This window comes from Genypterus blacodes, unplaced genomic scaffold (assembly GCF_046128005.1).
Source record: "Genypterus blacodes isolate CSIRO-AG114 ecotype Tasmania unplaced genomic scaffold, CSIRO-AGI_Gbla_v1 ptg000003l_1, whole genome shotgun sequence".
NCBI lineage: Eukaryota > Metazoa > Chordata > Actinopteri > Ophidiiformes > Ophidiidae > Genypterus > Genypterus blacodes.
Genome location: NW_027466817.1, coordinates 2,526,568 through 2,550,556, shown reverse-complemented (window position 1 = coordinate 2,550,556; position 23,989 = coordinate 2,526,568). Strand labels below are relative to the sequence as shown.

Sequence of the window (23,989 nt, the reverse complement as noted above, 5' to 3'; positions counted from 1 at the left end):
AGATGGCTGGTGAAGCAGCAGAACCAGAGAGAAGGCAATGAACCCTTGAGCCTTAATTTATGGCTCTGCTCTCTCGGGTCAGAATTGATGCGGAGACTCTTTTAAAGCTGGGTTAACATTGGAACCTTGCAGAGGGCATCATAACCATTACGTGCACTGAGAGAGATAAAGGATGAATGGACAGACGGAGATTGGAGTCAGCAAGACACAAAAGAGGACAAGAAACAGAGCCAATGAGAGAGGAGATCTTTGTTTCATATCCTGTCTTTGTTCTGAGACACACTGCTCTTTACGCGGCCCTGTTCTTTTTCAATCACACTGTGCGTTTACAGCAGCCCACAACTCAAGAAAAGACGCTGTTCACGGTCAAAGTCCCTTCATTATTTCCTCCCTTCCCTCCTCACCTCTCTGACATCAATCCTTCATCACCTTCTTTGTGTCTCCGCTCTCTGATTCAGTCGCTCTGCGCACCGCCTATGCCTCGTCTCTTCAACTGTTTCACCAGCTCTGCCTGCTTTTCATCCCATTGCGCCTTCCTGTCAAGCCTCCTGCTAAGCGTCCACTGTTGTTTTACACAGAGTTAAAAATCGATCTCACATCTCTCCTTTAATCAGCCATTCTTTGTATCCATCTTATTTCACTCCCACTGTACTCCCTTTTGTTCCATTAGTCGTCCCCTCAGTCAGGTATGTGTCTCTGTCTGTATGTATTCCTCCTCTCATCCTGTCCTTACTGTATGCCCACTCTCCTCTCTTTTGCTCAAGATTGTAGCAATGATAGCCAGTGTACCGATTTTTACACGGTAGCCTGCAGTGGCAGTATTTCTGCTCCCCTCACTCATAAAAATAACAGACCTATCAATCACCTCTGCACTCTGATCTATGGTGGATTAAGTACATGTAAGACACTGCATGTTATCCTACCATATCACACCAAAGGCACAAGGGATAGAAACCTACCAGGGAATCATGCAAAGCTATTCATTGCATCGTTGTTTTAGAAAACAATAAGAGTGTGATAATAAACAAGTGCCAGCCGGATATTTGATACATACACATGGAGAAATGAAATGGAGTCTCATCGTGTTGCCAAAAGCTGGGCAAGCTGTAAAGAAGTCTGATATGGAGACAGTTGTATATTAACTTTATTTTACTGTTGCATAACACAGAGGTCAGTGATATTATACAGTTTGTCCACAGATGAGTGGAGGCTAAATTCAACTGAGACAAAACATTGGCATGCAATATCGGCACAGTACTACCTTTGTTGTTTGGGCTGGAACAGAGTCAGAGTCATAATTTCATTTCCTAATGACTGTGATGTCTTATCATCGGAACTATCACAATGTATTGTAATAATACTTTAGTGCAACATTGTTTCTCTGTAGTAAATTCTTCCTATCTTGGCTTTTTTTTCATAAGCTTCTCTCCTGTACTCCTCATCTTTTCTGGAATCTCTTTCTGTCCTCGCGTTTCTAAAGGTGAAGACATGACTTCACTTCGACGTGTGTGTCAAACGAGTGTAGAATATCTCACAGATAGTGTGAACAGACAGTAAGAGTCTGTGCTATAACGGGATCATGACTAAATGATAAGCAATGTTTGAACATTCATTACACGCTTTTTTTTACAGACAAGAAAATGCATATGGGATTTGCCAAATCAGCAGTATAATGAGCATAAGAAGCAAAAATAATACGGTCAAAGAGACTACATGGTTTAACTCACAAGTCTACTTTCAGGAGCTTTCATATTAGCATAATCACCGTCACCACCTTCCAGCTGCTACTCCATGTTTCTCTAAATTGGCTGGGTAGGTCAGTGAGGTATGTAGCTTAGGGGCTTTGATTTTCGAGTTAGCAATATTCCAATTTTAACCATGCAAATCTAGTCTAGTCTCTAGGTCAATGATGATACTGAGTTCTGCACTGAAGACAGGCCAGGGTGTATTGGACAGGCAGGGTAAGATCGGTGCCCTGATTTGCTGGAATGGCAAGAAGTCCATTTACATGTGTATCTTTAGAAGCTACATATGTTGGTAGAATACAAATTACAAATTAGATGTCGCTTTTGAATATGACTTCCAGCACTTCCCTAAAGCTATTTCCAAAATCCCTGTGCTGTCAGAATCTGGCAAATACCCCTGGGAATATCACAGTGGTGCAGGTACCCATCACCACCCCGCATAACGCTTTGTACCAGGCATGTGTGTGTGACTGAGGAAGACGAGTTGAAGATGAGTTAATCATGTGTTAAACACTGTACATGTATGTTTTGAGATCGGATGCTGATGTTTGATTGGGTGATAGACTGATAGAATGAAGAATTCAATGAAGGTTCAACGGTGCAAAAATAAACCGGAGCACACAGCACATGCAAAAACATGATACGTGTGCCCACACACAAACACACACCCCCACACCGCATGCCAGAGAGCGTGAGATACAGAGGTAGTTTGAAAAGCATTGTTGGAGATGAGATGCAGCAGAAGTACATAAACAATGACAGAGGAACAAAACATGGGAGAAGTGAAGCTGTAATCCTTCTGCTGTAATTTACTACCTGTCTCCTCATAACGAGCTCTGCTCCATCAAGAAACGGAGCTGGCTGATAACAGGGACTGGAGGTTTAGGACAGCGGAAAAATGACCCGTGTGAGAAATTAGTTTTATCCTTTGCCTTTCTCTCTGTCATTCCTGAGTGTGACACCATTCAATGTATTACATACTTGTAATTCCATATAAATTGTATCGACACTACTTCCTCCACAATTTGAAGACATGTTAGTTGAACACTAGTAGATGAGACTACAATTTGCAATGTTTTAGCCCTGATTTAGTATTTTGTCTTTCAAAAAAAATAATATCTCTAGTTGGATTTCCAGCAAAAGTTTGATTTAGTTCACCTGTCAGTTTGTCTCCCTGATATTTATTGTGGCCAGGTGGCACAAAATTATCTAATGTTGGCTCTGGTGCTGTTTTATTTCAACTGACATTGGTCAGGTTAAGCAAGGCAAAGAGCAGAACAAATGCTGGAAACCGCTCCGAGCTGCAAAATGGGGGCGTTGCTTCTTTGTGGTACTGGCAGTACTAGTGGCCACATTAACAATAACAATAACAGAATAACAGAATGGAAATTTTGTTTGCCATCCACATTGTTGGGAATTGTACATTGAATCAGTGTGCAGCACCAGTGAAAGAGGTATGTGTGTGATCATTCGGATCAACAGGTTCATTATCAAAGGATTGTGGCACAGTTTTTATACAATTATTTTGAATTTTTTTATAAAATTAGATTTGCTTTGCTGATTAAAAATCGCTGGTATGATCAAAAGGTCCTGGGATCTGACACAAAACACAAGAGTCATATGCATCATCAATTATTAACACATACAAGGGTCTGCAAAATGTATGAGGCTTTATCTATTAAAATCATGCACACCACAAAATAGCCTGGACTCAACTGGCACTTCAATTGGTATTTCAGTACTTGATCTTGATACTTGATCTTAACTTCATGCATCTCATTGTTTCTAAATAAAGATTGATTTGCTGTTGCCTGGTATATACTGACTTGTGAGATTGAACTTTACTTTGAATCTGTTGTTGAGACATTTAATTTACACTGCAATCATGTAGTTGGCACATTAAAAGGGCCTGTGCTGTGGCCACGTATAAGTCTGTCATTAATTATTGTAAGATAAGCTATAGCCACAATCTGTTATGTTGTGTTTTAGATCTTGATGAGGGATTCTCTTACCCATTTTTATAGGGTGGTAGACAGTACAGTATGCAGAATGGCCATACATTCAATCACTGCTACATAAGTTTGAAATTGGTGTGCTGTGTACTCTGACTCGAGCATATGTTTCATTTCCTTATCCCCTTTCTGTCATACATATAATATCAGCTCATACTAATCTGAATACCAGAAATAAGCCCTTCATTAGGACTATATCCCCTCAATAAATTATAAATCTCAGCATTCTGGGACAGGCTGTCATACTCACAAGCAGGTTGTAGACAAGTGAGTGGACGTGTGCATTTCTGGAGACCAGTGAATGCCCTCAAAAACTTAATCGCCTCTAATTTTCATGCTTTTCGATAATGATAATAAAATACTGTAAATATACCATTACAGTAGTTACTGTGGTGGTTCACCCACATGCTACACAGCATCTGCATTGTCACCCACTCACAAATGGTTGTGGCAGCAAGGTGGAAAACCTATACTGTAGTTTTCAATAGGTCATGCAAAGATGCAGCTTACACACATGCACAGAACACCACACTCTGCAACACAGTAAGGTTCACAAAAATAACAGTGCACATGCGATGCTTTTGCATGCATGTCCCTCAAATAAACTCCAGTTATAACTTGTTAAAATTCCTAGGTAGATGAAGGTTTTTCCTCATTGCAGCATGCAGCACACACTTGATATGACCATAAGACACTCACGACATAAAGGACATAAGTCATGTAATTTAATGTAAAAAGAAAGTATATATGAGAAGTGCATATTTAAGTCTTAGATAAGGTCCACACGTGTCTCCTACCACACAACAGACAACCGTTAATTCAGCTACTCTTCAATCATCGACCAGGTTCTGAATAAGGTCCTCTATGATAGAACCCTATACCACCTCAGTGAATATGAGGGCCGGTGCATGGACCCACACACCAAATACAATTAAATCCCTTTAATAAAGAGAGAGGCATCTGTGCCCCCCCTCACCTGCTCATTCGTTGCCAGCTCTTTCTCCAGCTGTCGGTGCTTGTTGTGCCACACCAAATAGTGGATAGGATAGCGACTCTTCTCCGGAGTTCTCTTAGCAGAAATCATCCTCGGACCATAGTTTGCCTCCTCCCTGTTTCCCCGCGGTTTCTTATGAAGGTACTTTTGTTATTGATTTTCGCTATACAATCGAGCCTATCATCATTTATCGCCGGTGATGCCCACAGGCGTGTGGGGTAGCCTTGCGCGTCTGAAACAGTGAATGGTTCCTCTCCTCGCTACGCTTAGAATAAACGGCACGACCCCATGGAAATCATTTGCAGAAACAAACCCCACCTTTGATTGTCTCAGGAGATTTAGGCTACCCCGCTATGTCTTAACCACCCTTTTCTTCAACCGCTTGCCTCCATCTCTCTACCTCCCTTTCCTACTCTAACACATCTATACCTCCTCTCCTCTCCACCCCTCTGACTGAGAAAGATGCGTTGACAAGCCGCACTAAAAATGTGCGCACACTCAGCCAATCCGCTGTCGGGGATGTTGTGATTAAACATGAGCTACACCTCACGAAAAGCAACAGCAAGGAATCTGATATCTGATGTGTCGAGGGAAACTAGAATAAAAGAGGCTCCAAGCAACTACCGTGATAATTTATGGTGATAATGTATGTGATAATGTATATAGCCTAGTAGTAATAACAATCATAGTGAAAAGAATAATAATCATAATCATAATCATATCTAAAGATAAACAAATAAACCCAGTCCCATTGACCGAAACTGTACATGTACAAGTAAATGTACAACGTTAAACAAAATGTAAACTAAAATCGAAATGCGATATCCCCACTCATCAACTACCACATTTTCAACAATAACTTTTCTAAAAAATGTCGCAAAACAAAAAGAGATACACCATAAAAAAATCATCATTTATCAACGAAGCAACATTAGTAATTTCATTATATAAGATACTCTTAGAAACGAAGTTATCTTTTTTTAAAAGCTATGATCTAATTTAAACAATGACAAAATTGAGGAATACTTTTATGAGTGGACACTATTTTAATCTACTTTTACTGTACGTGTCATGCGCCTATTATTACTATTTATTTATTTTTATAAACCGTGTTCCTTTGGCTATGATCTCATAAAGTGAGAGAGGAATTCACAAACAAATGGGTGAAATGAATACCTGTGGGTTGATGAAGTCAGTGTCATGCTTGTTTTTGCTCTAACGCCCTCTTCCTCACCCTCCATAGGTAATGCATGCAGGGATGTTGGGTGTGTGTGTGTGTGTGTGTGTGTGTGTGTGTGTATGTGTGTGTGTGTGTGTGTGCGGAAACTGACAGGTAGAGAGCTGCCGTCTCTCGGTCAGTTGCTGGCAATGCAACGAGTAGATAAATTCAGTTAAAACAGATATGGGCTATTTCATAACGCTAACGTTCATTGTAGTCTGATAAATTGGGTTGAAATCTGGATTTCGGTAGTAAATGTCGGCGAAACGACAGTGAGAACAAACGCGAACCACAACTGTCAGCTGGCCGGGAAAGCCGATCAACACCGCCCGGCTTCCGGGGATTCAGTGGCCGCATCGGTTTGACGGCACACGTCGGTCGGTAGTTCGGGGGGGAAAAGGGCGAACATCCACATCATCGCCGTCATCCACCTCTTTGAATTCAGCCGCTATCGACATGTCCAGAAAGCTACAAAGGACAGAAGTCTGCGCCGACTGCAGTGCACCAGGTAAGAGACATCAAAAAAAATAAATCAAAACAGACCACTATTCTGGAACAATACGTCGGGGGGAGGGAGATACGGTAGAGCGATAAGGCCGAAGCTTCTGTCACTGTCAGCGGGTCCGCAGAGCAGGAAAACGGCCGGGGCTTCCCACAGTCGCTTAGGCCCAAAATAAACAGTGAAAAAAGGCGTGTTATCACAACGGGGAATATCTTTAGCTAATAGCTGCTTAACGTTACTTTGCCTCACCAACGAGAATTTTAATATGTTTATTAATTTGACCGAATTCGCGTGTGAGCGCGACCGGTTAGTTTGGTGCATTAGTGTCAGATTTATGTCGCCTTCCCATTCGGAGAAACGTTTGTTTTGATTTTCATGACCGGGACAGACTTCTTAACCCGTTAGCTTAGCCAGGCTAACGAATTAGCGGTATTGACTTTTAAGGCTCACTGGCTAATATTCAATGCCCGACATAATAATGCCGTGCCCGTAAAGACTAACATATAAATCACGGGGTATTCTTCCCAATTGTGTCTTATTGTGAACACTTGCATGTACATTTCCAGCTATGTTTAACCGGCTAACGTTGGCTGTGTTACGACGTTAGCAAGCTAACTTTGGCTAGTCTGGAAATGCTATGCTGATTGAGCTAACGTGTCAACTACTATGATTGTAGAACATTTGGGGTTTGGTAACTAACCGGGTGGCGTTTGTTTAAATTTGAGTTATTCCTCCGCCGAAGTGTACTTTACCTCTTCCACATTCTACGTATTAAAATGTAATAAATAGCGGAGACGAATTAAACGTGTAATTTTAGTGTTAGCAGCCAAGTAGTCTATTTTCAATACGGATTCTGGACTATGGCTGCAAGCTCATCTTCATTAGTTGTTGGGTCATGGTTCATGTTCTGGGGCACACAAAGATGAAGCACAATCATTCCCGATTTGATTCACAATTCACCTTTGTTTTATGAGAAACAGAATATAATTGATTTGTATGGCGTCCAACTCGTTTGTACCGATTACTGCAGATCAGATCCAGTACAGGATCGTATGTAGCCTCACATGCCCTCATGCTTAAGTACTTATGAGTACTATGATGGTGCATTTGTGCGTGTGTGTTGCTTGTATTCATGTATGTTTTCATGCAATAGCACAACTGCTGGGTCACAGCTGCTCCCGCTGTGTGAGAGTGCAAGATTGTCCATAATCTTTAGCACCCTCCTGCTCAGTGTTTACACCTTGTTCGCTACACTGTACTACTGATTTACGATCTGAACCTATTCTCTCTGCAACAGCAGCACTTTCACCTGCCTGCTTCAGCTTTTGTCAGTTTCCCCCTTTACGTCTCATCACCCTCTTCACTTTAGAATCTGATTAAGGAAACATTTAGAAAGGTCTTTTTGTTGTTGTTGTGATAGTCGCTTGTTTCTGTGGTTGTTCCTATAAATTGTGTCTTTTTGAAGTAGTGGACCTCATCATGGCAGTGTCGCCTTTATTATTCCTCCAGTCTGCTGTATGCAGTCAGCCTCTCCTCAAGATGACACCCACACACACTCATGAAAACATAAGCATTGTGTGTTCTGCAAGATGATGGCCGAGCCAATAGTGATAGGCCACCTCCCTGTTACCCAGCTTGGTGTCATACTAGGGAACACTCTATGGCGTAGCCACAAAGTACGACTGATACACTCAGGCTCAGCCAATCCTCCAGAGACTTTAATCAATCTGCTCAGTTAATGACAACAATTAATCATCTTGACTTGGTGGTAAACACTTTATTAAGCACAGATGTTGTCGAATGTGTCAACGAGGCTCTTATGCTTGTGTTTAGTGTATTTCGACGAGGGTATCCAGCCCCTAATTTGTGTTTTAGGCTGTAGAGTCACATTGTTGTGTGTCTCCCTTGCTGTTGACTGATGCTGTGATCGGGTTTTGCTCCAAACCAAAAGAAAAAAGAACAACTGAATAAATAGTTTAAAGATATTAGATTAGAGCCTCATTTTAGTAAGTGGAGGCTCCTCCTTTGCGAAATATAAAATAACTTGTGATACAACATCCTAGTGTGAACTTTTTACTGTGAACAAATGGTGTGGAGTAAGGAAAAGGTGTGTAACGTCAAGTGAAGTGAAGTATTTACTTCAACAGGAGTTTAGCACCTTAAATGCTATTGTTCATTTTTTTTGTATTAATTGCAAGACATGTTTCCATGTTAGTGACAGTTGTAAAAACAAAGGTCAATGATCTGCGGATGTATTGGGCTAGGCCCTGCAATGATAGGCTTGATTAGATTTGTTTAACATGCAACTGCCAATTGTACCTGTCTATCAAGGTCTAATAGCCCAATGTTGTAGCATGATATTGATCCAACGAGCCAAGCAGATAGCATAGCCTGTGGTTTTTTTTTATATTTATTATACAGATTAAGGAATTAGATTGCTCCAATCCAGCCTTTAAAGGCTACAGTTCTAAACTAAGCTATCGCTCTTATCAAAGCCATTTTGCATTTGCTACTTTTTGTGTGGGCAGAAAGACCTACGGCATGATGCTTTATTTGATGATAGACTATTATGGGTCCATTAATCCCCTAAGCCCTGCCAGTTTTATCCCAGCCTGAGAGTGACTAATGCACATAATAGAGATGTGTCGCGCACATGCATGCATGCTGCATTTTGAGATTGCAGGCTGTGTTTGTAGTTGGCAAGCAGCTCAACACATCACAATCCTGAGGGCATAAACATGACCCAGAATATATGACTAGTCTGTGAGGCTCAGTAAGCGGGCTGGTATTGGCTCTGCCTCCTTCTGTTGCTGTACTCCTATTTGTTGTTAGATTTATTGACATTTAGAAGAAAAGCTTGCAGTATTTACCCAGGTAACTTTTGGATCATTTGCTTCAGAATAAGAACCCTTTATGCTGTATCAAACTTGTCTGTAAGAATTAATCAGAAAGAGACAAAGTATTATGCTTGTGTAGAAAATTAACAGTTTTGACATTTGGTGCAGGCAGTGAGGGACAGCTGGTCTTACACCAAGCTGCCCATGCACAAGGTCACTTTGTGAGTGTGTGTGTTTTAAAGCAAATATAATTTCGACTTCACCTTTCCCATTAAAATTGTTCTAAAAATTGCACCTATAGCATGTTTGTCATTGTTAATCCTAAAACCCTAAAATCTCATTCCTATCTTTGACTCGAATCCCTCACCTTTTTTTCTGCACAAACCTTAGGTGCCTGTGAATAACTCAGCTGTTCACCAGACTCCTCCTTTGTTGGGCGCTGAAAAGCAACCTTGGCCTTGTCCACTTGTGTGTAGCTCTAAGGGGAACTACAGAACATAGTTTATACAGAGGCCAAACATCCCAATAATAGGGACACTGTATAATGGTTATTCAAACATTCGCCAGCGCAGTAGAAATCACACGGGCATGATCCAGCTTTATTTTTGCATAATTTATACTGCCACATACCGGCTTCCATCTGTAACCACTTAGATAATAAGGCTGAGCCATAATTCAATATTGCTGTCTATCACGTATTGTGCCAACATGTTTGTTGTGGAGACATTGTGGTTGTCATATGAAGTAACATTTTACACAAAAGGTCACCGTGATATCAAAATACTTAATTATTTATAAAAATTAATTCACACAGTGGGGACATCAGTGTCAACTAACTATTCCAGTTTTATTTATATAATTATTGGGATTTGCGTTTTGTCTGTATTGCCTGCCCTTAGTGGGAACATTTTGTTCAGAAATTATCTACCTTAACACGATGCTGTGCTGCCACACTAATATTGTAAACGGGTAGAGCGTAAAGAGAGTAAAGTGTTGGCTTGTTGCTTGAAAGGCATCTACCTCTCGGGCCTCGTGGTCCAGTTATGCTCTATTCACATGTTGGCGGTACGGGGTCGATAGAAAACCGGATGTTCCAATCTTTTTAATGTTAGGATGGACAAAAAACTGTCCCACCGCTGTTTGTGAGAGCGGAATGTCGTAGAATGTAGGAATGTAGGAAGAATATGTGTCTTTCTGGTAGAACATGTCATCATAAACTCACTCCTGCTGTAATTTAAATCCCATACTTTACAACTCATTTACTGTAGGGTTGATAACTGTATGGTTACGATCAAGGACACCGAGTTGGAGTATTCATTTATCATAACACTGTACTTATTATTCATGACATACTTATTATTATTATTATTATTGGTAGTAGTGGTGGTAATAGTAGTAGTATTGACTTCAGTGACAGTTGTGGTGACAAATTGACTTATTCTTTACAGCACTGCAGTCTGTTGCACACATCCTGATCACAAAGGTCCTAACACCTCTCCTGTGTTTCCTGTATGTCTGACAGACCCAGGCTGGACCAGTATCAACCGAGGGGTCCTGATATGTGATGAATGCTGCTCGGTCCACCGCAGCTTAGGCCGCCACATCTCCATAGTCAAACACCTGCGGCACAGTGGATGGCCGCCAGCACTGTTACAGGTAAGGCTGAGAAGCTAGGGGTGATGGGGAAAGAGATGGGGCCAGCGAAGTGCTGGGTCAGGGACATTGTGTTGGACACTGGGAAATAAACTCTAAATATCTGAAGAATCTAACAACACTGAGGCCACATTTGCATTCCCACAAATCTACCCCCGTCAACATCTTTTTCATTAGTTTGTCTGTTTCTCCGTCAGTTCTTATTGTCTCTTTCCCTTAATTTGTATTCTTGTGCATCATCTGTCTGTCTGCATCTGTGTGTGCTCGTACCACCCTGTTTCAATATCTGTGTGTCTTAAGCACTGTTTATCTCAGTCTGAGTCTCCCGGCTAAGTGTTCTGTGACTGGAGAGATTTGTCAGCATTTGCTTTTTCCGCATGCACATGTTGCAGAATAACGGTGCACAGAGATTCATCCTGAACATAGAAACACACAATTTCCACTGTAATCAGTGAGTAATACATCAAAGTGTCATTGTCTACCACAACCAATTTGGGTTCCAGCGCCAAAAATACTTTTGTTTATCAAATATTCTAAAAACCATCCAACCATTGCTGAGTCACTGCTGTGTGTGTGTGTTTCAGATGGTTCAGACCCTGGCCAGCAATGGGGCCAACTCCATATGGGAACACAGTCTCCTGGACCCGGCTCAGGTGCAGAGCGGCCGTAGGAAACCCAACCCCCAGGACAAAGTCCAGTAAGTTTACTCCCCCCGGGCTGAAAATACACACAACTCTTTTTTTCATTTGACTTTTTTAAAATTGCGCAACATTTCAGCCCGGAGATTTTGAGTAGAGCAGAAACTTTACCTCTGCTTGTTCCTTTATGTCACCTTAATGTCGCAGTTTTTACATAATAATGGGTGATCTTTTTTTTCCTAATAAATCTTGCTCTCATAGGATTTATTATTTATGTAACAGATACATAATGTAGATTGTTTGGGTTGAAAAATGACCAGCGGAAAATCCTCCTGCTCATCTGATTTGTTTTTCTTACTTGAATGTGGGAGCACATTTTGCAGAGTCTGCGTGTGTATTTGTGGAAGAAGCAGGAAACCAGTGGTGACCCATAATTTCTGGTGCATTCTCCAGACCAGTTATCTCCACCACCAGTTAAAACGGATACAATTGTGTTTTGATAAGTTGTTCTCACGTGATAGAACTCGGCAGAATCACGTAAGAACTATTTCGACCCCTCACATCCCGCCAGTCCGAGAGTTACACACCTAACTCGTCACTGTCTCACGTTCTCTTTCCAGCCCTACCAAGTCAGAGTTTATCAGAGCCAAATACCAGATGCTGGCCTTTGTGCATAAGCTGCCCTGCCGCGATGATGATGGCGTCACTACCAAGGATCTCAGTAAGGTGAGGGCTCACCGTTTTACACCGGCCAAAACTCAGTATAGCATAATTGGCCTATAGAGACGCTATTTCATTCGACAGGTTTGCGAGTGAGAGTCCCCGAATCATAAATATTCATACCCGTGTGTGTGTGTGTGTGTGTGTGTGTGTGTGTGTGTGTGTGTGTGTGTGTGTGTGTGTGTGTGTGTGTGTGTGTGTGTGTGTGTGTGTGTGTGTGTGTGTGTGTGTGTGTGTGTGTGTGTGTGTGTGTGTGTGTGTGTGTGTGTGTGTGTGTGTAGATGTATATACAAAGACACAAGTTTGTGCTGATAAGACCTCTGGCAGGAAGTGATCTGAATGACACAGTGGGGTGTAATCATGATCTCTAAAGCTGTGAAGCTCCATTGTGCTAATGAAGGGGCTCTGTTTTTGTCTCCCTGGTGTTAAATCTGTCCACTCCTGTCTCTCAATTTCTCTCTCTCATTTCCTTTCCCTCTCTGGCCTTACCTTTACCCTTGTCCAGCAACTGCACTCGAGTGTGAGGACGGGGAGTTTAGAGACGTGTCTTCGACTCCTGTCCCTCGGTGCTCAGGCCAACTTCTTCCACCCGGTCAGAATGAACAAAACCACCTCTCCACCACGCACTCCATCTTGCAATTATCCACACTCTTTTCACCACCGCTTCTCCTGATTGGCTTCTCGTCCTGACTCTGTATGTGTGTGTGTGTGTGTGACCCTTTAAGGAGAAAGGCACGACCCCCCTCCATGTGGCAGCCAAGGCAGGTCAGATCCTGCAAGCAGAGTTGCTTGTGGTATACGGCGCAGACCCCGGAGCGCCCGACATCAACGGACGCACACCTATGGACTACGCCAGGTATGACACAACAGAAAACACATCGTTCACAATACACCGCATTTACATAAATCAAATCTCAGATTGCAATCTGTGTGTGTATTCCAGGCAAGCAGGTCACATAGAGCTGGCAGAGCGACTGGTGGAGTGTCAGTATGAGCTGACGGACAGACTTGCCTTCTACCTGTGTGGCCGGCGCCCAGGTAACCCGCCGCAGCAGCAGGTCACCTGTATCTGACATTGTATTTGTTTGACGGGACTGTGTACAGAATTGCAAAGGTTGAAATCGTCATCTGCTCTACTCTGCTCTGTTCTACTCAGATCACAAGAACGGCCACTATATTATTCCCCAGATGGCAGACAGGTACGGACCACTACATGATTGTTTTGGTGCTAAACAGGTTTTGGATGCTCAGTTGTTGCATGCGTGAGGTGATTTGACTGCATGGAGGATCTTTGTTCAATGTCAAGTATGTGCTGGTATACTTGAACTTCTTTGCAGCTGCCTCACTCGCCATAATTCTTTTGACTGCCTCTCTAAATCACGTCTTCTCCTCGTTCTCGATTAATTGGTGCAGTACAGTGTTTAGGCCAGTGGGTGGCGCCACAGTATACAGTCACCCTACCCCCAAAAACGGAGATGGTCTTTGACTTCTCATACAAATCTGACTGTTTATTATAAATGCTGATCTAAGCTATTACAGGTAATCACCCTGATTTAGATTCCTAAGCTTGAGTTGTTGTGTTGATTTGAGAGGTCTGAAGGTGCAGCCAGCCAATGATAAATCAAGTTCAGTATTGCTTTGCTCAGCTTCTTTCCTATTCTTGAAGCAAGCAGGGTGTTAAAGACCTCAGCCAAATTGAAGTATTCTCAAAAAGCATATATGTAACTGTACACAGCTCATTGAAATGGAAAAAGAAGGAATTGTTGTTGCGACTAAAGATGAATCTTACTCCCTCACGTCGCCAACGCGCTTCACTGGCACTCTGTTCTGTTCTGGTGAATGGTGCTTCTTTGGTAATAACATTGGAAAGCTGTTTTGATGTGGCCTCTCTTTCTCTCTGTTTCAACCTTTCTCTCACTCATTTTCTGTTTTCTCCATTTCGCTGCGCTTGGTGGAGCCAGAGCTCGTCCTAAGTGCCCAACACAGAGGTACCTTTACTTTCCTTTTTCCCCCCTTTTTTCCAGAATTTCCTCCTTCGTTTTAATTCCCACTCCTCTTTCATTTTAATTCTCACTTTGGATATTTCCCTGGTTTGAGAATGGGAAGCACATTGGGCCCCTATCTTATTATCTTTTGAAAACAAAGCTACTCGGGGGGGGGGGGGGGGGGGGGGATGACATCCCTAGAGGCTGCTAGGCAATGTTCTTCTCACTGAAACAAAGTGTTGCAGAGCTTGGGTGTTAGCCATGGCTTAGAAATAAAGTTGTGTAACAGGGAACGTGTTTCATTTTCACACTGTCATCAATCCGTGAATAGCTTTCGCAAAATGAATTGTGTCCAAAAAGAAGCGTTCACATGTTGTGCTGACGCCGGACGTTAAGTTCAAGATATTTGTTATTGTTACAACAAGAGAACAACATGAAATACTCTTAGAAGACAGTGAGTCAGGTATTGGGGATCCAAATGGTTTGCCACAAAAGAGAAGGCTGTGTATAGAAACAGATTTGATCCCTAAAGGTGAGTTTGATTAAAGTTATGTTCCTAAATGGACATTAAACCTAAAGAAGGCCTATGTAGTGCATCACCCTGACATGGTTACATACTTTCCTGCTTCCCCCTCCCTCTCCCTCTCTTTGGTCAGGTCTCTTAATCCAAACACCCCATGTTGCCGTCTCCCCCCTTCTCCCATTGCTACACCAACCCTCCCAACCCCACAGCTTATGTTTCCCTGTATTCCGCTGTATGTCTGGTGTCTTAACGGTTGTTATCTGTGTTTTATAGTCTGGACCTCTCGGAACTGGCCAAGGCTGCTAAGAAGAAGCTTCAAGCGGTGAGTAGGCTCGTCCTGAAGGGATGAGCAAATCATTATAGTCCATAATAGAATATTAACTGTTAGCCAACTGTCAGGCTACAAACAAATTCATTCTTAAGGGAGCTTGGATTTCTTTTTTTTTTGCGGTGGAAATAAATGATCAGGATGCAAGTAGTTCCAAAAACGGAGACACAATGACTAGATGTTACTTGTGAGGTCTTTCATTTACACTTTATACAGTGTTTTCTTAAAGTATGAATAGGTTAACGATGGTATAGATATGTTGATTTACCTGCATGTGTTCTCTTTGTCTCTTGTTTATTTGCGTAACAGCTGAATAATCGTCTGTTTGAGGAGCTAGCCATGGATGTCTATGACGAGGTGGATCGCAGAGAGAACGATGCAGGTAACCCTCATATTGCCGTCCCCGTCTTGACGCTCTTGCGTTGTGTTTTGCCTTGGTCCAACGCCGAAGCTCTCTCTTGGCATGAGGAAGTAAACACAAGAGACGCACACTGGTCAGAGCTCAGCCAAACTCTGCATGCTGTATATTAGGACTAAAATCGTCACGTTGAACTTTGAGAGAGAAGTGGAGAGAGTGAGGAGAAAAGGAAAATGAATGTGGAGGACGAAGCCAAATGGGGTGAGTGAGGGAGGAGGAAAGTGAGGAAGTGCCTCTGGAATTCTTGCGTCTCTCCTCCTCCTCCTCTTTGGCTTTTTCTCGCTCTCTCTCCTCTTTTTGCATTTGGTTCTTTCCCTTTCCGTCAGTAGCAGTAGTGGTCTGAAACTACTGCAGGTAAGGATACGGACATGGATACACACACACACTCACACACTCACAAAGGATACAGCAATGGATGCATTAACTGGGATTTGCTTTTGATATCTATGATGCAGTTTTTAACTTTATGTGAGGAGGGCTCGACTGGGGGTTTATTTTTGTGCCGTAAACACACACACACACACACACACACACACACACACACACACACGCACATGCACACTAACTAACTTATTCTTTGGTTGAAATGTGTCTCCAGTGTGGCTGACGACTCAGAACCACAGCACTCTGGTAACGGAACGCAGCGCAGTGCCCTTCTTGCCTGTCAATCCCGAATACTCAGCCACACGCAACCAGGTAAACACGCAGGCAACACTAACACACACACACACACGTGGCACACATCTAATCAGAACGCAGGCTGATACAAAAAAGGGAGCAATATAAATAACCTCAGTGCAAATAAGAAACATAAAGCTGTCTGATACATTCCCCGTCTTATGTGAATGCCCGTAGGAATCCAAGAAAGAGTGTGAAATTGACAAGAGATGTTCTGCAGCTGTGAGAGAGGGAGAAAAATGACATCCATCTGCTTCTCTCTCTCTCTCTCTCTCTCTCTCTCTCTCTCTCGCTCTCTCGCTCTCTCGCTCTCTCGCTCTCACACACTCTCACACACTCTCACTCACTGACTCTCTTCCCTCTATCTCTATGGCAGAGAAATAGTTTCTCCTCATCTGTGTGACTCGTTGGTGTAAACATTGACTTTAACACACATGGCCACGTTTACGCTGCCCTGATTGGACAGTTCCCTGTGGTCAGGAGCCGCCGTCTATTTATGACGGCAAACAGGGAGAACATGGGCAACACATACTTGCAGTGGAACTTTTGACAATGTTTTTTTTCTCCTGGAAACAAAGGAGGGTGCTTTTTTGTAGCACCCTTGTGCCCTGATGGGAATTCATCAGTGTAGCACTTGGATGAAAAAGGTTTTGTTCTCTTATGTGTATAACATACGCAAGTGTGTGTAATTGCATGGATTATATGTTCCTTTCTGCAAGTGTGTGTGTGTGTGTGTGTGTGTGTGTGTGTGTGTGTGTGTGTGTGTGTGTGTGTGTGTGTGTGTGTGTGTGTGTGTGTGTGTGTGTGTGTGTGTGTGTGTGTGTGTGTGTGTGTGTGTGTGTGTGTGCGTGCGTGCGTGCGTGCGTGCGTGCGTGCGTGCGTGCGTGCGTGCGTGCGTGCGTGCGTGCGTGCGTGCGTGTGCGTGCGTGTGCGCATTGTGAGTGTTCCGTATGACTGCATTTTTCCACAGCACAAGGTCTTTGACCACAGCAGTGCGACACCAACAGCGAACCACTCGTGACAGCACTTTTTGTAACAGATGTTCATCTTCGTTTTAATTCCTGGTCTCTTTGGTTGGTTTTCTCTTTAAACCTCTCTACATTGCTCACGTCTTTACTTTCCCTCTCCCAGGGTCGACAGAAACTGGCCCGTTTCAACGCTCGGGAGTTTGCCACGCTCATCATAGACATTTTGAGTGATGCCAAAAGACGACAGCAGGGGAAAAGTCTCAGCAGCCCGACTGGTGAGACACTGGAAGTGAAGGAGGGATGGATTAGATACGTGTTCTAAAAGGACTGCAGGCTGGAGGGATGTGTGAAAGGTTTTTAAGGGGAAAAAGAAACATGGAATACATTTTTCTGAATGCTTAAGTTGTTATGGCTTACAATTTGTCCATCCAAGAATTAATCATAGAAAATATGAAAGGACAGACATGTGTATAAAGGGAGCAAAATGTAATAAATGAGCACATTTGTTTCTCTCTTGTCAGACACATTGGACTTGGGCATTGACGATGACCAGCATGACTATGACAGCGTAGCCTCTGATGAAGACACAGACAGCGAGCTGACCACCCAGAACAATAGCAACACACAACGCAGCAACCGTGCAAAGGTATAGTATTCGGACACAAAATGCAAACTTGGAATAATGCACATCTTTCTACATGTTCAGAAATAGCACCAAACCAATCCCCTAGCCTTCATGCAGTGCACAGCCTTTGCCAAAGTAACCTCTCAACATGTCTAAACTCTAGTAATTTCAAACATTTAATCACACAAGACAAACACTGAGGTTTTGCACATGCAGCGATTCCATTTATTCAGCCAATGAAAACAGTAGCCGCAGCTTGCGAAGCTTTCCGTCTCCCTCTCTTCTGATGGCCTGTCTCAGCGTGCTTTGTGGGGAGTGGCCACAGTCAGGGTTGCTACATAGCTCCCGAGTGACATCATCAGCTAATAAGGGTCCCAGTCAGAGAGGCATTGTTCATACAGAGAGAGCAAGGGAGTGATATTAGTGGGAAGAGGGAGGAGACGAAGAAACAGAGGACAAATTGATAGAATGTGATAGTAAGAGGAAGTGGACGTGGATGGGGAGTCTCCTCTGTGGATTGGTTTGGCACAATGGGCAAAGCATCGACAAGTCTGCAGTCTAGGTTCCATTCCAAGAACAAAGTGGTATCAAGTAGCATGTTATTCAATTGGTGTTAAGTTTTAGTATTATTAGAAGAGAGTTTGAAATTGACAAATAGCATATAAATTACACTTTCAAAGAGCAAGACAATAGTTTGTAATGTACAGCACATATAAAAATGAGCTAAAAGGATGGATAAAGAGCAAAAGTAGAGACCTTTAATGGGATCAGTTTTTGGGGAGTGTCGTAGAAGTATTTAAACATGCTCAGTGTCACAGGAAGTGGGGGTGGATGTGGTATGAAGACTGAGAACTGAGGGTCCACTGTCTCTGAATGTGATCAGCTGGACCACTGGAGGCTACAGGACAGCCCCCTTCCTCCTCTCACTTACTCTCAGCTCTGTTTTGACCCAGATTCTTTTCCTCCTCATTTTTATTCAAACTATTTCAAACTTAACAGTGACCCTCTTTTTAAACTAGTAAGAAGTAGTTAATAGTTCTTTAAATATTGGGGATCATTTCTGGCAAACCCTTAAGAACTGATTTTTGTCACGTTGAATCCTACAAAACGTTCACTAATTCATTAAACACTAAATCATTAAAGGTGAAGAAAGTTGTTTTTCTGAATTGACCGTCTGCGTTTCTGTATACCTGATTGAATTTCCCCTTCGGTCAATCCAGAGTATGGACTCTTCTGACTTGTCAGATGGTCCCATCACCCTGCAGGAGTACCTGGAGGTGAAAAAGGCCCTGGCCTCCTCAGAAGCCAAGGTTCAGCAGCTGATGAAGGTCAACAACAACCTAAGCGAGGAGCTCAGGCGGCTCCAGAAGGAGGTAGGAAGAGTGGCGAGGGTACAAAAACGAACGGGAAAGGGAAGAGTCGGGTAGATGTGGGTCAGCAATTGCAGGATCCCACTATAGTTTGAAATTTGAGTGATAAACACACAGCTAAATGTAGAACTTGGAATATTTAATCATCATTTGATAATGGGATACAAGGACTCAGACAATCGAGGGCACAGAAGAATACACAGAACAAGAATACACACGGCAAAATGTGACAGAATGAGAATCAGACAGAAGGAGGGCAGGATGATGGAGGCTCCAATTCATATTTAAACATCTTTGCAAGCTGCAAGTATTTTTCTTGACAGGGTGTGATTTTCCTTTATTTGTGTTATGGGATGATGTACGTGCTGACAGCTTCTCATTGTTATTCATTCGAGGCCCTAAAGTAGTTGTCATTCTCATAGAGAGCTCCAAATGTTGGTTCGTATTTGGGTTGAGTTGTCATTGTTAGTCACTCGTACTCTGTTGTGACAATCTTTTGTACCGTGTTGCTTTCATTTGTTTTCCTGTCTGTCACCAATGTAAGTCCATTGTTTTGGTGAGTTACAGTCCGTGGCCCATGGTTTATGTGCTCATCATGTTTTCATTCGGCGAAGGATAGAGCAAAGAGTTGAACCGAACGCACTTGTTCAAACGCGCATGTGCACACACACTGCATGGAATCCATACCCACTGATGAATAATGGTTGCGGTCAAGTTAGAGTGTAGGAGAGCCATCCCATAATTCCTTTCATTGACCCTTGAATATAAAGCTATGTACAGGTATGTAGCCCTCCACCCTTTGTCCAAGCCCTTACCTCAACAACCATCTATCCTACTGAAATGTCTCTTCACACTCCCTCCCTCCCTAATACTTAATATGTGAAGCCCCATATAAGCCTCTTACTGTACCTGTGATTGTGGTTGCTTGTTTTTGACCATTTGGTTTGACACCTCCCTCCTCTTCCCTTCAACTTCCCCAATGCCTCCCCTCCACCCTTCCCTCCATCCTCTCATGTCTTCCCACCCCCTTCCTCCTCTCCTGTAGATCACACGGATGCAGACAGAGAACAGTGCGCTGCGGGTGTGCCAGCAGGCTGGGGGAACAGCTGGCCACGGGGTCGGGGGGCCTGGCGGAGGAGGAGTTGGTGGAGGAGGCCATTGGCCAGGGGGCGGTATGCGAGGAGGGATAGGAGGAAGTGGTCTGGGTGGGTTTGGGCCAGGAGTGGATCCCCCCGGGCTGTCAGTGCCCTCCTCAGTTGCCCCACACTCCCATCCCCATCGGAGGGACCGCCAGGCCTTCTCAATGTACGAGCCAGGGGCGGCCCCTGGTCCCCCAGCCCTGGACTCCCTGGCAGCCCGCCTGCAGCCCCTCAACACACCCAGCGTAAGTTAGAACCCCCTGTCCCCTTCCACTTCTTCCCTTCTTTTTGGTGGCCCTAATTGGCTCTCTTTGGCCTGATTGATGGGTGATGGTCCAATCCACCTCCCCATCCTGACTCTCTCTCCCTGCATCTCGGATCCCGATCCTTCTCTTTGACATGTCCGGTCCTGCATGATCCCCGTTAAATGGTGACAACTGGTGTGTCCAACATTACTTAGACCTTCATTTTTGCTGTTTGACGAAATGACGAAAGGGGATGTGCATGAGTTTGACATGAAGGAGAAAGATGGAATATAGGTATTGTCTTGTCTGTTCTGTTGCCTGGCGATTCCTCTGTTCTGCACCCTTTGACCTTGAACCTTTCAGCTCCTTTGACTTCCACTTTAGCTCTGCCGCCCTCTCCTGCTGCTGGACAGCTGCTTAAGCTTGGAGATGCAGCAGTTGCGTGCACAACGGCAAAGGGAAAGCCGTCGCTTATAGCCAGCTGGGATGGAAATGTATCTCCAACCAATGGCTTCTTACCTGGCAAAGTGGCAGATTTATCACACAACTATAGAATTAAGCAACATATAAGTTGTGGTGACTGCTATTCATTTCCCAAGAGACTCAGTTTCACCCAGATCCACATGTTCACTAATACAGGTGCATGGATCTACCTACACATTTGATCAACAACATGGTGAACAGAATATTGTGAGACCACTTTGTTCGAAGCTGAAATTGCATAAACCTCTTTTGTATTTGATGTGGTGTTTCAAAATCACAGCACATCAAAAGGAAATCCAATAACAACAAGATGTGGGGGAAAAACAACAACAATAGAAGAAGACTTTTGATTTATGAACAATGTATTTTTCTACAGCTCTTTGTTTCACCTGACAACAGTTTGGTGTCTGCAGCTACAGAAAAAAAAACAGTAAATCCAGCACGTCTACCATCTCTGGTTTGAGACCGGAGCAGTGCGTTGTCACAACATCGTCTCCTTTACTAAACTTTGTCTTGATGAAGAGCTGCTTGCTGGTATGCGCAAGTATTTCTGTGCTTAAGTGCACATCCTGGAGCAATGTGTCCTGTGGCACTTCCACCATTTCAGGCGATCTTGATCATGGTTGAATAATTGCACTGACTAAGTAGATTTCTAAGATTTTGCAGTGTATATATTATTTGATACTGGATCAAGTCTGAGTCATAGAGGCCTTGTCTCCTCTCTGGCACAGCAATTAATCAATTAAATCGCCGCCTTTTGCAATGCAGTGATTGCAATTTCGAATTCAATTTGATTAATTGTGCAGCCTTGATTACCAACACACAACTATTCATCACTGCCGTCAACTTCTGTGGAGACACGTAGATGAGAATTTGGTGTCCAATTCACCATCTCTTTACACAAAAGATTTACCTCTTTGTCTGTTTTCTTTCCGTCTGCCTGTCTGTACTCTTCACCTGTCTGTCCCTGCTCACTGCAGTGCAGCCGTGCATCCTCAGGATGTAAGCATTCTGTCTGTCGTTGCATTGTTTGCCATTTCATCCTTAAATGTTGAATTGTCTGATGTGCACACGTACACGGTGATATGCTTAGTTTAGTGGAGAATGTAAGGTAACTATAGAGGCATGCGGTCTTGGTGGGATTATGGTCTCTGAGTGTATCTGGCACTGCTGCCACGGGGCCGATCGTCTTCTTTCCCTGCTGTGTGTAAAAACCTCTTTTCTCTACCCCATCACACACTTGTCTTCCTCTTTACTGATCACTTTCTGTTCTTCTCTCTTCCATCTCCGTCTCCATGCATTCCTTTCTCCTCCCATCTGTGTCCCTCCACGTCTCTTTCTCTCTCCATCGATGTGTTCTTCTCTTCCCAGGTGCGGAGGGGGGGACCAGCACAGTACGAGAGGCAGCATTTTTCCACATCTTCAGAAATGAACAGATACATGGTGAGTTCTTATGCTAAATGCAAAGGACAGATTACTAAGCCGTAGTGAGACCACTTCAATCTGCATTCTTGTTTATATGTCATTTGGTGTCTGCCTGTCTCTCCCTTTAGGTCCCTAAAGCAGAGAAGCATGGCAGTGGCACGGACAGCGACTATGATAACACACAAACGTACGACGTCTCACTAAGGTCAGACACAGTTCACATCAGGGTTTTAATCACTGCGCAGTACACCGATACAGTGATGTCATATGTAGGTGACCCTCGAAAACAGCCGATCTGTGTGTTTCTCTTCAGTATGGGTCGCAGCAGTGAGGAGGAAGGCCGCGGAGAGTCTGAAGACGGTGTGGATGCAATGGAGCCGGACCCCAGTTTACCCTGTACAGAGGATGTCATACTGAAAACTGAGCAGGTGACCAAAAACATCCAGGAGTTGCTCAGGGCTGCTCAGGAGTTCAAACACGACAGGTAGGCGAGAGGCAAAGCACAACGGAGATGCATGAACAGGTGCTGAAAACATTCGGTGAAATAAAAACGAGACGTTCTCCTCTCCTCGTCAGCTTCGTACCGTGTTCTGAGAAGATCCACTCTGCCGTCACGGAGATGGCTTCACTCTTCCCCAAAGTAAGTCATTCCCTTCAGCTGCTTCTGTCTTCTCCACCTGGGTTCATAAGATCATGGAAATCCTGGAAAAGGCGTGAAATCTGGATGAACCCTTGTCTAGTTATCTTCACTGTTCAGTCATTATAACAGTATTCATTATTGTCCTCCTCCTCCTCGTAGCGCCCTGCTTTGGATGCGGTCCACTGCTCACTCCGCCTGTTGGCTTCCAGCGCCTCGCGGTTGCAGGTGGAGTGCCGCAAGGCCGCGCCTTCAGAGCCTGGTGGCCCCGCCGTGGACTACCAACTCCTCACTCAGCAGGTCATCCAGTGCGCCTACGACATTGCCAAGGCTGCCAAGCAACTGGTCACTATCACCACTCGCGAGAAGAAACAGTGACACAAGGATGGAGAGGGGAGAGGGAGAGGGACAACCCGGGATCAATGCATGGATGGGCTGAGAGAGGTGGGAGGGGCTTCTCGGGGAGGAAGACACAGGAGAAAATGATCAGTTATTCACGGGAGGGAGAGAGAAGGGGAGAGGGAGAGAGTGATGAGTGGAGGAGGAGAGGCCAACTAACCGAGAGAGAAGGCTGCATGGAAGGGATGGATGAAAGCAAGACAGAATTGTTTCCTGGATAATACCACGGAGGAAATCCCCTCGAAAGATTGCACAAGGGCGCCGTGTCAAGCAAACGTAGGGAAGGACGAGTGGAAGGATGTAGGGAACTACAGCCTGAAACAAACCCAAATCGACTTAGTTGGATTCAGAAATGTGTAACGATGCAACGGTGATGATGTACGACGAGATGGATCCCAGGACATCGCCGCTTTATTTATTCTCACCTTCTCCCTCCTCACTTTCAC

At 43.9% G+C, this 23,989-nt stretch overlaps 2 protein-coding genes across 3 annotated transcripts in view; one reads left to right on the top strand and one right to left on the bottom strand.

Annotated features, from left to right (window-relative positions):
* The window catches only part of ankrd13b (ankyrin repeat domain 13B), a 36,298-nt gene extending 31,124 nt beyond the window's left edge, over window positions 1-5,174 (bottom strand). The window contains exon 1 of the mRNA XM_076142033.1: window positions 4,734-5,174. Within this exon, the coding sequence (XP_075998148.1) occupies window positions 4,734-4,841 (108 nt within the window). The 5' untranslated portion in view covers window positions 4,842-5,174. The remainder of the gene's footprint in view (window positions 1-4,733) is intronic.
* Window positions 5,175-6,053: 879 nt separating this feature from the next.
* git1 (G protein-coupled receptor kinase interacting ArfGAP 1) lies at window positions 6,054-23,802 on the top strand. Of its 2 annotated transcripts, XM_076144355.1 has the most exons (21): window positions 6,054-6,478; window positions 10,832-10,965; window positions 11,547-11,659; window positions 12,221-12,326; window positions 12,826-12,912; window positions 13,046-13,176; window positions 13,264-13,358; window positions 13,477-13,519; window positions 14,282-14,308; window positions 15,102-15,150; window positions 15,466-15,538; window positions 16,173-16,270; window positions 17,384-17,495; window positions 17,742-17,866; window positions 19,066-19,218; window positions 20,261-20,599; window positions 22,454-22,525; window positions 22,636-22,712; window positions 22,821-22,991; window positions 23,084-23,147; window positions 23,307-23,802. In XM_076144355.1, the coding sequence occupies exons 1-21, from the start codon at window positions 6,427-6,429 to the stop codon at window positions 23,520-23,522; spliced, it is 2,337 nt and encodes a 778-aa protein (XP_076000470.1). In that variant the 5' UTR covers window positions 6,054-6,426; the 3' UTR covers window positions 23,523-23,802. The 2 variants fall into 2 exon arrangements, with proteins under 2 accessions (XP_076000470.1, XP_076000477.1); XM_076144362.1 differs by lacking the exon at window positions 14,282-14,308 and having other exon boundaries at window positions 6,055-6,478.
* The last annotated feature ends 187 nt before the right edge of the window (window positions 23,803-23,989 follow it).

Coding starts and splice junctions, on each gene's coding strand:
- git1 (XM_076144355.1), top strand. CDS start 6,427: ATGTCCAGAAAGCTACAAAGGACAGAAGTCTGCGCCGACTGCAGTGCA. Junction 6,479..10,831: donor CGCCGACTGCAGTGCACCAG/GTAAGAGACATC, acceptor TATGTCTGACAG/ACCCAGGCTGGACCAGTATC. Junction 16,271..17,383: donor ACTCAGCCACACGCAACCAG/GTAAACACGCAG, acceptor TCCCTCTCCCAG/GGTCGACAGAAACTGGCCCG.